The sequence below is a fragment of the Bombina bombina genome, chromosome 4 (assembly GCF_027579735.1).
Source record: "Bombina bombina isolate aBomBom1 chromosome 4, aBomBom1.pri, whole genome shotgun sequence".
Taxonomy (NCBI): Eukaryota; Metazoa; Chordata; class Amphibia; order Anura; family Bombinatoridae; genus Bombina; species Bombina bombina.
Genome location: NC_069502.1, coordinates 16,352,160 through 16,369,659, shown reverse-complemented (window position 1 = coordinate 16,369,659; position 17,500 = coordinate 16,352,160). Strand labels below are relative to the sequence as shown.

The following is a 17,500-nucleotide window of genomic DNA, read 5'->3' as shown; positions in this document are numbered from 1 at the left end:
TGTAGGGCCGGTAGAGAGACTGCGGTCCCATCACCACCTGCCTGCTGGGGGTCCTCCCAGGACCAGTCTATGAGGCCTGCTGCCTCGGGTATCTCTGGTTGGGGTTGGGGAAGGAGACCGGTTGTCTCTTCCCTCTGCACGGTATACTGCCGCTGGGGAGGGAGGTTGCTGCTCTCCTCTCCCTGTAACTCAGGCTGCCTGCTGGGGAGGGAGGTCGTTGCTCTCCGCTCCCTGTAACTCACTTTCTCGCTGGAGACCAGGTGTCCATACCCCTAAACTCCACAGTTGGCGCTCAAAGGCTCGTGCCGCTTCGTTCTCAGTATCCAATTCCCGGATGATTCGACTGACTACCTCCTGAGCAGGGTCTGGACCATATCGGACTAGCCGCCTCTTTACCTCTGGAACGAGATCAGCGCCCTCATAGCGACGGATCAGGTTGAGGTGCTCTTCACAGGGTTCTGACCAGTGTCTTGTCAGCTCCATGCTGCTGTAGGTAGGGACACTGCACAGTAGCTAGCGTTGCCCTCGATAACTCTCATACGATACCAGTGCTGTTGGGGTGCTGCTCCTTGCGCTAGGATGCCATCCCACCGCTGCCACCAAATGTTACGGTTGCCTCCAGGCTGGCTGGAAGTTGGACCGTAGAAAAGGATGCTCCTAGCGCTCACCAAAGGATCATCAGCACCGTAGACACCATAACTACTGCATAGCCACCATAAGTAATGCAGACTCTACAAACCACCGCTGCTGGGCTGGTATCTCGCCGTCTGCTCTGCGCCCTGGACCTATGACCAGGCTCCAGTAGGTGAACCTCTTCCTTCTGTAGAGCGAAGCAGGATCAGGAACAAGAGCTCTTACAAGAGCTCAGTAGCTAAGGGAGTATGAAGAGCATAGCAATCCCTGTAGTGATTATAGCTGTCCCCTACAAACATGAGTCAAGGCTGCAAGTTAGAGGGTCAGAAGAGGTCTGAGGTGCTGGAACACCCAGCCTGGTTTTTATTGAGGTTACATGCAAAAAGGACACTCTCAGGGGGAGGCATAAAATCCCCAATCAAATTTGGTACATTTAGATAGAGAGACAACGCCCTTTGACAGGCCACAATAGAATTACATTACTTCAGCAGATAACAAGTTACACACAAGAAAACAATGCAGTCTTATCAACTAGCAGTCTGACTCTGGAGGTGATTAGAGAATGGGAATGTTTATCACTAAACTTAATTAGAGCTGATGCCAGCAAACTTGTACTTAGAAAATAGCTTCTTGAAGCTGAACAAAGTTAACTCTTTCAGTTCTTTCACCCAATAAAAGTTAATACGTTTTCAGGTTAACATCTCCACTGTTAACCCTGGGCCCAAGTTAGGAGTTAGCTGGGGAGGGGGAGATTGGCTTACCTCCTCCTCCTGATACTCCGGCGGTCGTTGGGAAGGGAGGTCGATGCTCTCCGCTCCCTGTGGAACATGCTGCGGCTGGGGAGAGAGACCGGTTGTCTCCTCTCCCTGGAAAGCACACTCCGGCTGGGGAGGGAGGTCGATGCTCTCCCCTCCCTGTAGCTGGGTCTGTCGCTGGGGATCTGGGCCGCCTGTCCAGCATCCCTGTAGGGCCGGTAGAGAGACTGCGGTCCCATCACCACCTGCCTGCTGGGGGTCCTCCCAGGACCAGTCTATGAGGCTTGCTGCCTCGGGTATCTCTGGTTGGGGTTGGGGAAGGAGACCGGTTGTCTCTTCCCTCTGCACGGTATACTGCCGCTGGGGAGGGAGGTTGCTGCTCTCCTCTCCCTGTAACTCAGGCTGCCGCTGGGGAGGGAGGTCGTTGCTCTCCGCTCCCTGTAACTCACTTTCTCGCTGGAGACCAGGTGTCCATACCCCCAAACTCCACAGTTGGCGCTCAAAGGCTCGTGCCGCTTCGTTCTCAGTATCCAATTCCCGGATGATTCGACTGACTACCTCCTGAGCAGGGTCTGGACCATATCGGACTAGCCGCCTCTTTACCTCTGGAACGAAATCAGCGCCCTCATAGCGACGGATCAGGTTGAGGTGCTCTTCACAGGGTTCTGACCAGTGTCTTGTCAGCTCCATGCTGCTGTAGGTAGGGACACTGCACAGTAGCTAGCGTTGCCCTCGATAACTCTCATACCATACCAGTGCTGTTGGGGTGCTGCTCCTTGCGCTAGGACGCCATCCCACCGCTGCCACCAAATGTTACGGTTGCCTCCAGGCTGGCTGGAAGTTGGACCGTAGAAAAGGATGCTCCTAGCGCTCACCAAAGGATCATCAGCACCGTAGACACCATAACTACTGCATAGCCACCATAAGTAATGCAGACTCTACGAACCACCGCTGCTGGGCTGGTATCTCGCCGTCTGCTCTGCGCCCTGGACCTATGACCAGGCTCCAGTAGGTGAACCTCTTCCTTCTGTAGAGCGAAGCAGGATCAGGAACAAGAGCTCTTACAAGAGCTCAGTAGCTAAGGGAGTATGAAGAGCATAGCAATTCCTGTAGTGATTATAGCTGTCCCCTACAAACATGAGTCAAGGCTGCAAGTTAGAGGGTCAGAAGAGGTCTGAGGTGCTGGAACACCCAACCTGGTTTTTATTGAGGTTACATGCAAAAAGGACACTCTCAGGGGGAGGCATAAAATCCCCAATCAAATTTGGTACATTTAGATAGAGAGACAACGCCCTTTGACAGGCCACAATAGAATTACATTACTTCAGCAGATAACAAGTTACACACAAGAAAACAGTGTAGTCCATCTTATCAACTAGCAGTCTGACTCTGGAGGTGATTAGAGAATGGGAATGTTTATCACTAAACTTAATTAGAGCTGATGCCAGCAAACTTGTACTTAGAAAATAGCTTCTTGAAGCTGAACAAAGTTAACTCTTTCAGTTCTGACCGAAGGGTCTGTCACATAGCACTTAATGGTACACAATGAAAACTAATGCTTTTGTAACAGTGCTCCCTTTCTGTGGAACACTCTGGCAGACACGGTCTGCCTGTGTTGTACTTGGTTCAGTAATCCCTATTTACTGAACCAAGTGGGAGAAAGCCAGGGACAAGTTATTTTACAGGTCTGGGGACATAGTCTTAAAGGGGCATTGTTCACCAAAGTCACAATATGTCCCCAGACAGTTCTTAAAGGGCCATACACACCCAATAAAAGTTAATACGTTTTCAGGGGCACAAACTTCCAGGGGCCATAGTCATGAGGAAGGAGGCTGGCAAATAGGCTTCTCCACAATCCAGGGAAGCAGGGCAATTTTCCATTTAAAGGGCCAGTTACAAATTGCAGTTTGTAACAGCATTCCCTATTGAAGTCTATAGAAAAAAAACACCCTAACATAAACTTCTAGTCTAATAACCTCTAAACCACCGTACCCCCACATCGCCAACACTAAATAAAGCGATTAACCTCTAAACCGCCGGCCCCCCACATCATGGCAAACTAAATTAAACTATTAACCCCTAAACCTAACACCCCCTAACTATTAATTAAAGTAACACTATAACTACCTTAAAATAAATAAAAACAACTAACAATATAATTTTATAACCATAAAAGATACCAAAAATAAAAAACCTAAATTACAAAATTAATAATTAATAATAACACTACGAAAGATTACAGAAAATAATAAACGAAATTATCCAAAATAAAAAATGTAAACCTAATCTAATACCCCTATAATAACAAAAATCCACTCCACACTAAACTACCTATAGCCCTTGAAAGGGCCTTTTGTAGGGCACTGTCCTAAGAAGACCTAACTTTAAAAAAACTAATCTACCCATTGCCACTAAAGAGGAATTTGTATGGGCATTGCCCTAAGAAGACCTAACTATTAAAAACACTAATCTACCCATTGCCCCTAAAGGGGAATTTGTATGGGCATTGCCCTAAGAAGACCTAACTATAAAAACACTAATCTACCCATTGCCCCTAAAGAGGAATTTGTATGGGCATTGCCCTAAGAAGACCTAACTATAAAAACACTAATCTACCCATTGCCCCTAAAGGGGAATTTGTATGGGCATTGCCCTAAGAAGTAGTATGAAATAATATGTACAGCGCCAATAGAGGCTAAGGGGTAAATATAAACACTAAAAAATGAGATGTGGGCTAAAATGATTTAATACAAATGATAGAATGGTATTTTAATACAAATGAATAAAAACAATAATATAAGTTAAATGTGTATAAAATCCCTATAATAAAACTTGCGTAAAATAACAGTTAGGTCATGGATCCATGGGTAATATGATGAGAGAATATGAAATAATAATAATGTAAACTCCACGTGTAAGTGCGAATAGACAGATAAGTAGATGAATAAGTGAACACGTGTGCGAAGTGTTGTTACAGCATAGGTGAGCAGTTAACAGCCGAATGTGATAATGAAGATATGAACAGTGTATACATATACAGGAAAAAACAATCCAAAAAGTAATAATCAAAAAATAATAATAACTGAACAGTCCTGATGAAAGCACTGCAGTGCAAAAAGGGAACAAAAAATGATGATAATCACAAGTAAGTTAATACCAATGAGTGAAAAAATGTGGGAAAAAAGAGATGAGGTGACACAGTGATGTGAAAAAAATATAAAAATGGAAAAAATAAGATTAAAAATCCGGTGAAAAAACGAAAAAACAAAAGTGATGTTCAACAAATGTTAATAAAGATCAAAAAAGAGCAAAAAATGTGTTGTAATCCAAATGAAATGACAGTAAAATAGAAATAGAATCACATAGAAGAACCTTGAATCCTGAGGGGGAAAGTTCCCAGGTGAATCCTGACAGCGGTCAGCTCCTTATCCAATGTCCTAGAAATGTCCCTGTAAGAAAAGGATTAACATAGCGTAACAAGTCCTTAGAATAGTTAGAATCTTAAAATGATGCTTACCAACAGGTCTACGCGTTTCGGCCCCAAAAAAGGCCTTTATCAAGACTGCTGGATTGGTAAGCTGAGAGGCTTTAAATAACAGTATCACTTAAGTGACCGGATGTAGCTCTGAGGTGCACTTCCGGTTTCGCCACAGGAAAAAAGTGTTTAACATGTGTAAAATATGTATAAAATATGTCACTCAGAAATAAAATTGTCCTATATTTTATTCCTCAAATTTATATATATGTATTTGTTTAAAAATCGCCACTTGAATGTCCTTAGGCTCAGTGTATCTTAAGCATCCATAGTCGTGATGTCACTTCCGGTTTGCCGGGATAAACTTTTTATAGCTGATCTTATGTTTTAATAGCCTAAAGTAATGAGCTTGAATTAGAAGATGTAATTTAAGGTTTGTTTTTAATATATTTGTATGTTGAGGCTCGATCAGACTATACTTTTATGGTGACGATTTTGCAGGGATTTGATTGGTCGTGACATCACGACCCGGATTCCTATGATCCTATTGGTGTTAGAAAAAGGTGTGTGGATAATAGCCCTCCTGATTGGGTGTTAAACGCTGAGATGTCAAAATAGTTGTTTAGCGAAGGGGGGAGAGATTTTTTAAATGGCAGAGGAGATTTAGATGATAAAGATACCAATTTCATAATAAGAACAGCTTGAAAAATGATTAGAGTTATGTTTTATTAGAGATGATTTATATGCCTTCTCCAGTATGTTTGTGTATGATTATGAGTCATCGCACGAGTCGTACATAATAGGGAGATGTAGTTTACATATCTTCTCCAGTGTGTGTGTACATAGTGATGAGTGATATCCCTAATCATATGCCTCTCTAATAAAACATAACTCTAATCATTTTTCAAGCTGTTCTTATTATGAAATAGGTATCTTTATCATCTAAATCTCCTCTGCCATTTAAAAAATCTCTCCCCCCTTCGCTAAACAACTATTTTGACATCTCAGCGTTTAGCACCCAATCAGGAGGGCTATTATCCACACACCTTTTTCTAACACCAATAGGATCATAGGAATCCGGGTCGTGATGTCACGACCAATCAAATCCCTGCAAAATCGTCACCATAAAAGTATAGTCTGATCGAGCCTCAACATACAAATATATTAAAAACAAACCTTAAATTACATCTTCTAATTCAAGCTCATTACTTTAGGCTATTAAAACATAAGATCAGCTATAAAAAGTTTATCCCGGCAAACCGGAAGTGACATCACGACTATGGATGCTTAAGATACACTGAGCCTAAGGACATTCAAGTGGCGATTTTTAAACAAATACATATATATAAATTTGAGGAATAAAATATAGGACAATTTTATTTCTGAGTGACATATTTTATACATATTTTACACATGTTAAACACTTTTTTCCTGTGGCGAAACCGGAAGTGCACCTCAGAGCTACATCCGGTCACTTAAGTGATACTGTTATTTAAAGCCTCTCAGCTTACCAATCCAGCAGTCTTGATAAAGGCCTTTTTTGGGGCCGAAACGCGTAGACCTGTTGGTAAGCATCATTTTAAGATTCTAACTATTCTAAGGACTTGTTACGCTATGTTAATCCTTTTCTTACAGGGACATTTCTAGGACATTGGATAAGGAGCTGACCGCTGTCAGGATTCACCTGGGAACTTTCCCCCTCAGGATTCAAGGTTCTTCTATGTGATTCTATTTCTATTTTACTGTCATTTCATTTGGATTACAACACATTTTTTGCTCTTTTTTGATCTTTATTAACATTTGTTGAACATCACTTTTGTTTTTTCGTTTTTTCACCGGATTTTTAATCTTATTTTTTCCATTTTTATATTTTTTTCACATCACTGTGTCACCTCATCTCTTTTTTCCCACATTTTTTCACTCATTGGTATTAACTTACTTGTGATTATCATCATTTTTTGTTCCCTTTTTGCACTGCAGTGCTTTCATCAGGACTGTTCAGTTATTATTATTTTTTGATTATTACTTTTTGGATTGTTTTTTCCTGTATATGTATACACTGTTCATATCTTCATTATCACATTCGGCTGTTAACTGCTCACCTATGCTGTAACAACACTTCGCACACGTGTTCACTTATTCATCTACTTATCTGTCTATTCGCACTTACACGTGGAGTTTACATTATTATTATTTCATATTCTCTCATCATATTACCCATGGATCCATGACCTAACTGTTATTTTACGCAAGTTTTATTATAGGGATTTTATACACATTTAACTTATATTATTGTTTTTATTCATTTGTATTAAAATACCATTCTATCATTTGTATTAAATCATTTTAGCCCACATCTCATTTTTTAGTGTTTATATTTATCCCTTAGCCTCTATTGGCGCTGTACATATTATTTCATACTAGTTCTTTCCTTTGGGGGTTGGTTAGGCCCTTTATTTGTATTCAGCTTAGGGATTGTCTTAGCGCTTGGCCACTACACCATTCTCTTACATTGCCCTAAGAAGACCTAACTATAAAAACACTAATCTACCCATTGCCCCTAAAGAGGAATTTGTATGGGCATTGCCCTAAGGAGACCTAACTATAAACAAACTAATCTACCAATTGCCCCTAAAGGGGAATTTGTATGGGAATGGCCCTTAAAATGACAATCAGCTCTTTTAGTGCCCATTAAAAAAAATAAAAAGCCCTAATCTTAAAAAAAATAAAAACAACAAAAAATGAACACTAACCCTGAAATAGGTACTCGCCATTCCTGAAGTCCGGCGGTGAAGGTCTTCCAGGCGGTGTCATCTTCAATTCTTCAGGTGTCGCAGAGCTGAGGCAGCGCGGGGCGGAGACGGATCAGCGGCGGCGTGGTCATCCGACGTGGAGGCTCCTCTTCATGTGATCGTCCGCTGCACACTGAAGATTCAATGTGAGGTACCCGTTTTTATATTGGGGTATCTTGCTTTCCTATTGGCTGAAAATTTCAAATCAGCCAATAGAATGAGAGCTGCTTAAATCCTATTAGCTGATTAGAACATTTTCAGCCAATATGAATGCAAGGTTCAGTGTGCGGTGGACGATTGCATGATATCTCTGCTCCGCGCCGACTCACCTCCGCCACATCTGGATGAAGATTGAAGATGGCGCCACCTGGAAGAACACCTTAACCACCGGACTTCAGGAATGGTGAGTACCTATTTCAGGGTTAGTGTAAGGTGTTTGTTTTTTTGGTGGGGTTTTTTTTTTTAGATTAGGGCTTTTTTTTTTTTAATGGGCACTAAAAGAGCTGATTGCCTTTTAAAGGACAATGCCCATACAAATGCCCCTTTAGGTTTTTTTATAGTTAGGTCTTTTTTTTATTTTGGAGGGTTGGGTGTTCTACTGTTAGGGGGGACTTCGTATTTATTTTTTTAAGTAAAGGAGCAGTTAAACTTAGGGCAATGCCCCACAAAAGGCCCTTTTAAGGGCTATTAGTAGTTTAGTGTTAGATTAGTGGGGGGTTTATTTTGGGGTGGCTTTTTTGTTTTTATAGGGGTATTAGATTAGGTTTATTTTTTTTGTGTGGATAATTTTGTTTTCTGTAATCTTAGATTGTTATTTTTTGTAATGTTAGGTTTATTTATAGTTTTAAGCTTAGGTTTTTTATTTCACGGGTAAGCTTTTATTTGTTTTAAAGTAGTTATATTGTAACTTTAATTTAAAGGGGGTTAGGTTTAGGGGTTAATAGTTTAATTTAGTTTGTTGCGATGTGGGCGGCCGGCGGTTTAGGGGTTAATAGTTTAATTTAGTTTGTTGCGATGTGGGCGGCCGGCGGTTTAGGGGTTAATAGTTTAATTTAGTTTGTTGCGATGTGGGCGGCCGGCGGTTTAGTGGTTAATAGTTTAATTTAGTTTGTTGCGATGTGTGCGGCAGGCGGTTTAGGGGTTAATAGTTTAATTTAGTTTGTTGTGATGTGGGCGGCCGGCGGTTTAGTGGTTAATAGTTTAATTTAGTTTGCTGCGATGTGTGCGGCCGGCGGTTTAGGGGTTAATAGTTTAATTTAGTTTGTTGCGATGTGGGCGGCCGGCGGTTTAGTGGTTAATAGGTAGTTTATGGGTGTTAGTTTACTTTGTATAATGTTTTTTATGAGTTTTGTGAAACATTTTTGCTTCGCAAAATCCATAATTACTGGTCTTTGATTGCAGAATGGATTGTTGCTGTATAGGCTATAACGCTAGCGGAATAGCAGTGCCACACAATTTATAATCTGGGTCTATATTTCCCCTGTCTGTTCTCCTACACTGGACACTGTCTGCCTCTGTCACCTAAGCCCCCCCCCCATGATTTTACCAACACCCCCTCCTCTCCCTGCACTCAGACCTCTATCACTTTCTGTCTTTTTTAGCCATTCTGTGTTTTAAGATATAGAGGCCTACTTATCAAGCCGTCAACTTACTTGCATTCGACGGCACCAATACGCTCGCCTAAAATCGCGGCCGCGGACCTGAATACGCTCTCCATATTTAACAAAAAAGCTGTCAAAAAGCCACTCACCAAGTACGGGGTGATGAGCAGTTGTTAACTAACAGTCATCAATCTCGCTGCTATTCAGCTTTTTCACAGCTTTAGTTGTATACTGTCATTAAACACCGCCACTATACTAAACTTATTAACCCCTATCCCGCCACTCCCCGACCCCACTGCAACTAAATAAAGTTATTAACCCCTATCCCGCTGCTCCCTGACACCGCCGCAACTCTAAAAAAACTTATTAACCCCTATCCCGCCGCTCCCGGACCCCGCCGCCACCTACATTGTTATTAACCCCTAATCTGCCACCCCCTACACTGCCGCCCCCTACACCGCCACCACCTACATTATGTTATTAACCCCTATCCCGCCGCTCCCGGAGCCCACTGCAACTAAATAAAGTTATTAACCCCTAAACCCCTGGCCTCCCATATCACTAGCACTTAGTAAACCTATCAACCCCTAAACCGCCAGCCCCCCTCATAAACTAAATTAACCTATTAACCCCTAAACCTAACAACCCGCTAACTTTATATTAAATATTAAATCATCCCTATCTTATAATAAATTTAAACTCACCTTTAGAATAAAAATAAACTATATTAAACTAATAATTAGTCTACCCTAACTGTTATACTAAATGACATTAAACTACAAATTAAATTAACTATATTATATTTTTAAACACCTAACCCTACTCAAATAATTTAAATCTACACTAAAAATTACAAAGTTACAAAAAACTAACAACTAAGTTACAAAAAATAACAAACACTAAGTTACAAAAAAAATAAACACTAAGTTACACAAAATAAAAAAGAAATTATCAAAGAATTTAAACTAATTATACCTAATCTAAGATTCCTATGAAAATAAAAAAGCCCCCCAGAATAAATAAAACCCTAACTTACAATAAATTACCAATGGCCCTTAAAAGGGCCTTTTGTGGGGCATTGCCCCAAAGAAATCAGCTCCTTTACCTGTAAATAAAAAATACAAACAGTAATAGGATTGAGCTCACATTCTATTGGCTGATTGGAATAGCCAATAGAATGCAAGCTCAATCCTTTTGGCTTATTGGATCAACCAATAGGATGAAAGCTCAATCCTATTGGCTGATTGCAATAGCCAATAGGATTTTTTCAACCTTAATTCCGATTGGCTGATAGAATTCTATCAGCCAATCGGAATCTAAGGGACGCCATCTTGGATGACGTCATTTAAAGGAACCTTCATTCCGAAGAAGACATCATAAGAAGAGGATGTTCCGCGTCGGATGTCTTGAAGATGGAGCCGCTCTGCGATGGATGAAGATAGAAGATGCTGTGTGGGTGAAGACTTCTGCGGGCTTGGATGAAGACTTCTACCGGCTTCGATGAGGACTTCTACCGGCTTCGATGAGGACTTCTGCCGCTTCGTTGAGGATGGATGTCGGCTCTTCAGAAACTGTAAGTGGATCTTCGGGGGTTAGTGTTAGGTTTTTTAAGCGTTTATTGGGTGGGTTTTATTTTTAGATTATGGTTTGGGCTTTTGAAAAAGAGCTAAATGCCCTTTTAAGGGCAATGCCCATACAAATGCCCTTTTCAGGGCAATGGGGATCTTAGGATTTTTAGTTAGGTTTTTATTTGGTGGGGTTGGTTGTGTGGGTGGTAGGTTTTAATGTAGGGGGGGAATTTGTATTTTTATTTACAGGTAAAAGAGCTGATTTCTTTGGGGCAATGTCCCGCAAAAGGCCCTTTTAAGGGCTATTGGTAGTTTATTGTAGGTTAGGGTTTTTTTTTATTTTGGGGGGGGGGCTTTTTTATTTTCATAGGGCCCTTAGATTAGGTGTAATTAGTTTAAATCTTTGATAATTTATATTTTATTTTGTGTAACTTAGTGTTTGTCATTTTTTGTAACTTAGTTGTTAGTTTTTTGTAACTTTGTAATTTTTAATAGTAGATTTAAATTATTTGAGTAGGGTTAGGTGTTTAAATATATAATATAGTTAATTTAATTTGTAGTTTAATGTAATTTTAGTATAACAGTTAGGGTAGATTAATTATTAGTTTAATATAGTTTAATTTAATTTAGTATAATAATTAGGGTAGGTTAATTATTAGTTTAATATAGTTTAATTTAAATCTAAAGGTAAGTTTAAATTTATTATAAGATAGGGATGAGTTAATATTTAATATAAAGTTAGCGGGTTAGGTTTAGGGGTTAATACATTTATTTAGTTGCTGTGGGCTCCGGGAACGGCGGAATAGGGGTTAATATCTTTATGTAGATGGCGGCGGTGTCGGGGAGGAAGAGTAGGGGTTAATAAAATTATGTAGGTGGCGGCGGTGTCGGGGGCGGCAGATTAGGGATGTTTACACTCGGGGTACATGTTAGGTGTAAACATAACTTTCATTCTACCATATGAACCAATGGGATATCGGGCAGCAGCGAACATAAGCTTTCGTTGCTTTCAGACTCCCATTGATTCCTATGGCATCTGCCGCCTCCAGGGCGGCGGATTGAAAAGCAGGTACGCTGGGCCGGAATAGTGGCGAGCGTACCTGGTAGTAGTTTGTTAACTAGCAAAAGTAGTCAGATAGTGCCAAATTTGCATTCTGAACATCTGTAGTGACGTAAGCATCGATCTGTGTCGGACTGAGACCGGCGGATCGTATGTTACGTCACAAATTTCTACTTTTGCCGGTCTGTAGGGTTTGATAAATAAGGGTAATCAGGCATTCCAGCGTATTTGCGGTTGACGGCTTGATAAGTAGGGCTCTTTATCTGTAAATTCAATTTAATTGGTCAGTAAATTGCTTCAGAAAAAGAAAAGAATTCTTCCGAAAGCTTATCAACTTATAAATGTATAGTTAGTCCAATAAAAAAGTATCATTGCTCAATGCAATACACTTGTTATTTTGTTTTATATATATATATACAGTGTGTATATGTGTGCAAAAGTCTTAGGCGACCATTAGATTTGTCGTTTTAGTAATGGTATAATGACCTTATATAATTATTTTTCAGTCTCTTTATAAGAATACAACCAGAAAACAGGATATTTTGTATGCAGTATTAAAAAAATTGAAAAAATCAGAAAAAACAGCTTCTATAGGCTAAAGTGGCAAGTATTTAGTGTCACATCCCCTTACGCTTGAGCAATAGCACTGCAGGAACCTGGCTCTCATAAACCTAAATGGAATGGAACCCTAATTAATGTCATTGCTAACACCTGTTTTTGTCCTACTATTTCATGTCAAAATGACTGCTGTGAAAAAGTTCAATTACATCAGGTTTGTGCAAGACATGCACATGTGGTATGAGTTTAATTCATTGGAAGCTTGCTAAGAAGAGCAACTTTCAATCACATCATTCCATTCAAAATGCCAAAGAATACAGAATTTGACAGGCATAAAATCATACTTTTGCATCAGCAAGGTTATGCCCCTGGCATTTCTTCCTACTAAAACTTATATTAACATTTTACACGTTAGCTGCACTACTAACCACTGACTGCCCAGGCTTCTATACAGCAATAAGGTGTCCTGGAGAGGACGGTGCTGGCCGGGTGACAGTAAATTGCTGCGCCTCCCCCTTGTGCATGATTCTGATTCAAATAGCACTGCACTGCTGCCTGCTTCAAGCTCGGGAGAGATCGGACAGGAATGGAGCGGCCTGGTGAGCTATAACAGTGATAGACTCATTCAAGTGCTGCCCCCTGCAAAGTGCCCCAAAATTGTTTTAAAAAATAAAACAAAACTTTTTCATGTGCTGAATCTGGCCCCCACTGAGGGGGACCTCCTGGGACTGGTCGCAGTCACGTACTTTGCTTCACCGTTAGTTCCACCCCTGTGCCGGATTGGGAATGGTTTTATTTTTCAGCATGATCCAAAGCACATTGCTAATGCAGTGAAATCCTTTTTGTAGAGAAACAGCTGGACAGAGAGAGAAATAAAACAAACTAAATCTAAAGAAGAACTCTAGGAAGTGCTGAAGGAAGCCTGGAATAATATAATACCACCAAAAGATTACTTCAGTCTCCCCAAGAATTCATGATGCGCTTAGCGCTAAGGGAGGTCACACTAAACACTGACTTTTGCCTGAAGAAGCCATTTTGTTCTTAAAGTTTGTGTTTTTTTTTTATATTTTGTGTATTTCATGTTTGTATCTTAACAAGAAGACCATAAATAAATATGGATGTTCATTAAAGTTTGCTAAAACAACAAATCTAATGGTGGCGTAAGACTTTTGCACAGTACTGTATATGTATGTATATAATAAATAAATGCATACAGTACTGTATATGTATGTATATAATAAATAAATGCATACAGTACTATATATGTATGTATATAATAAATAAATGCATACACTACTGTATATGTCTGTATATAATAAATAAATGCATACACTACTGTATATGTCTGTATATAATAAATAAATGCATACAGTACTGTATATGTAGGTATATAATAAATAAATGCATACACTACTGTATATGTATGTATATAATAAATGCATACAGTACTGTATATGTATGTATATAATAAATAAATGCATACAGTACTGTATATGTATGTATATAATAAATAAATGCATACACTACTGTATATGTATGTATATAATAAATGCATACAGTACTGTATATGTATGTATATAATAAATAAATGCATACAGTACTGTATATGTATGTATATAATAAATGCATACAGTACTGTATATGTATGTATATAATAAATGCATACAGTACTGTATATGTATGTATATAATAAATAAATGCATACAGTACTGTATATGTATGTATATAATAAATAAATGCATACACTACTGTATATGTATGTATATAATAAATGCATACAGTACTGTATATGTATGTATATAATAAATAAATGCATACAGTACTGTATATGTATGTATATAATAAATAAATTCATACAGTACTGTATATGTATGTATATAATAAATTCATACAGTACTGTATATGTATGTATATAATAAATGCATACAGTACTGTATATGTATGTATATAATAAATGCATACAGTACTGTATATGTATGCATATAATAAATACATTCATACAGTACTGTATATGTATGTATATAATAAATAAATGCATACAGTACTGTATATGTATGTATATAATAAATGCATACAGTACTGTATATGTATGTATATAATAAATGCATACAGTACTGTATATGTATGTATATAATAAATAAATGCATACAGTACTGTATCTGTATGTATATAATAAATAAATGCATACAGTACTGTATATGTATGTATATAATAAATAAATGCATACAGTACTATATATGTATGTATATAATAAATGCATACAGTAGATAGCTATACATGCACCTATATACACCAGTCAGGAGGTTTAAGCAAATTAGCACTAATTCATTATGTCACAAGAGGCTTCAGTTTCTGATGTGTAACTATTTGTTATTGCGCTCAGCACCGTTAGTTCCACCCCTGTGCCGGATTGGGAATGGTTTTATTTTTCAGCATGATCCGAAGCACATTGCTAATGCAGTGAAATCCTTTTTGTAGAGAAACAGCTGGACAGAGAGAGAAATAAAACAAACTAAATCTAAAGAAGAACTCTAGGAAGTGCTGAAGGAAGCCTGGAATAATATAATACCACCAAAAGATTACTTCAGTCTCCCCAAGAATTCATGATGCGCTTAGCGCTAAGGGAGGTCACACTAAACACTGACTTTTGCCTGAAGAAGCCATTTTGTTCTTAAAGTTTGTGGGTTTTTTTATATTTTGTGTATTTCATGTTTGTATCTTAACAAGAAGACCATAAATAAATATGGATGTTCATTAAAGTTTGCTAAAACAACAAATCTAATGGTGGCGTAAGACTTTTGCACAGTACTGTATATGTATGTATATAATAAATAAATGCATACAGTACTGTATATGTATGTATATAATAAATAAATGCATACAGTACTATATATGTATGTATATAATAAATAAATGCATACACTACTGTATATGTCTGTATATAATAAATAAATGCATACACTACTGTATATGTCTGTATATAATAAATAAATGCATACACTACTGTATATGTCTGTATATAATAAATAAATGCATACAGTACTGTATATGTAGGTATATAATAAATAAATGCATACACTACTGTATATGTATGTATATAATAAATGCATACAGTACTGTATATGTATGTATATAATAAATAAATGCATACAGTACTGTATATGTATGTATATAATAAATAAATGCATACACTACTGTATATGTATGTATATAATAAATGCATACAGTACTGTATATGTATGTATATAATAAATGCATACAGTACTGTATATGTATGTATATAATAAATAAATGCATACAGTACTGTATATGTATGTATATAATAAATAAATTCATACAGTACTGTATATGTATGTATATAATAAATGCATACAGTACTGTATATGTATGTATATAATAAATAAATGCATACAGTACTGTATATGTATGTATATAATAAATAAATGCATACAGTACTGTATATGTATGTATATAATAAATGCATACAGTACTGTATATGTATGTATATAATAAATGCATACAGTACTGTATATGTATGTATATAATAAATAAATTCATACAGTACTGTATATGTATGTATATAATAAATAAATTCATACAGTACTGTATATGTATGTATATAATAAATGCATACAGTACTGTATATGTATGTATATAATAAATGCATACAGTACTGTATATGTATGTATATAATAAATACATTCATACAGTTCTGTATATGTATGTATATAATAAATGCATACAGTACTGTATATGTATGTATATAATAAATGCATACAGTACTGTATAAGTATGTATATAATAAATGCATACAGTACTGTATATGTATGTATATAATAAATAAATGCATACAGTACTGTATATGTATGTATATAATAAATAAATGCATACAGTACTATATATGTATGTATATAATAAATGCATACAGTAGATAGCTATACATGCACCTATATACACCAGTCAGGAGGTTTAAGCAAATTAGCACTAATTCATTATGTCACAAGAGGCTTCAGTTTCTGATGTGTAACTATTTGTTATTGCGCTCAGCCATCCTCCATCTTTTCCTGATTCATGACTACGACAAAAGTGGTCATCTTGACGGTCTGGAACTAATTCAGCTGCTGCGTGGGATCCTGGCGCAGAATCTCCAGAGCAAAGCTTCTGTGGAACAAGTAACTATAAAGGGTGGGGGGTTACAAAGAATCACAATGAGGTTCATATAAATGTATTATTTAGTGAGAATACTTTACTGATCTGCTGGTGCTTTAATGGTGTTTTATTGTTTTTTTTGCTTTATCGCTTTGTGTTTTATCGCTTTGTGTTTTATCGGTTTTGTGTTTCTTTCATATAGGTGGCGAGAGTCCACGAGCTTGTTACTTATGGGATATACATTCCTATTAGGAGGAGACAAAGTTTCCCAAACCTCAAATGCCTCTAAATAAGCCTCCTGCCTCACTCACATCTCAGTTTTACAAACTTTGCTTCCTTAGGAGGTGGTGAAGCAAGTTGTGCTTGATTTCTTCTGTGATAGGTGCAGCATATTGTAGTCCAGTTATTCTATAAGTGCAGTGTTTGAGGGATGTGAAGGGAGTATTGCCTGATGATGTCATTTTGTCACCTATGGGAAATCTATTCATGAGGCTCTTTGTAATCAGTCACAGGGATTCATCTGCTGCCTCCCTTTATAGATCGACAATATACTCCTCTACCATTACCTCTGCTGATATGTTTCAGTACTGGTTTAGCTGTCTGCTATATACTCTTGTACCATTACCTCTGCTGATATGTTTCAGTACTGGTTTAGCTGTCTGCTATATACTCTTGTACCATTACCTCTGCTGATATGTATCTGTACTGGTTTAGCTGTCTGCTATATACTCTTGTACCATTACCTCTGCTGATATGTTTCAGTACTGGTTTATCTGTCTGCTATATACTCTTGTACCATTACTTCTGCTGATATGTTTCAGTACTGGTTTAGCTGTCTGCTATATACTTTTGTACCATTACCTCTGCTGATATGTTTCAGTACTGGTTTAGCTGTCTGCTATATACTCT

At 38.0% G+C, this 17,500-nt stretch overlaps 1 protein-coding gene across 1 annotated transcript in view; it reads left to right on the top strand.

Annotated features, from left to right (window-relative positions):
- The window catches only part of CGREF1 (cell growth regulator with EF-hand domain 1), a 206,189-nt gene that overhangs the window by 116,631 nt on the left and 72,058 nt on the right, over positions 1-17,500 (top strand). Inside the window, exon 6 of the mRNA XM_053709406.1 lies at positions 16,490-16,614. Within this exon, the coding sequence (XP_053565381.1) occupies positions 16,490-16,614 (125 nt within the window). The remainder of the gene's footprint in view (positions 1-16,489; positions 16,615-17,500) is intronic.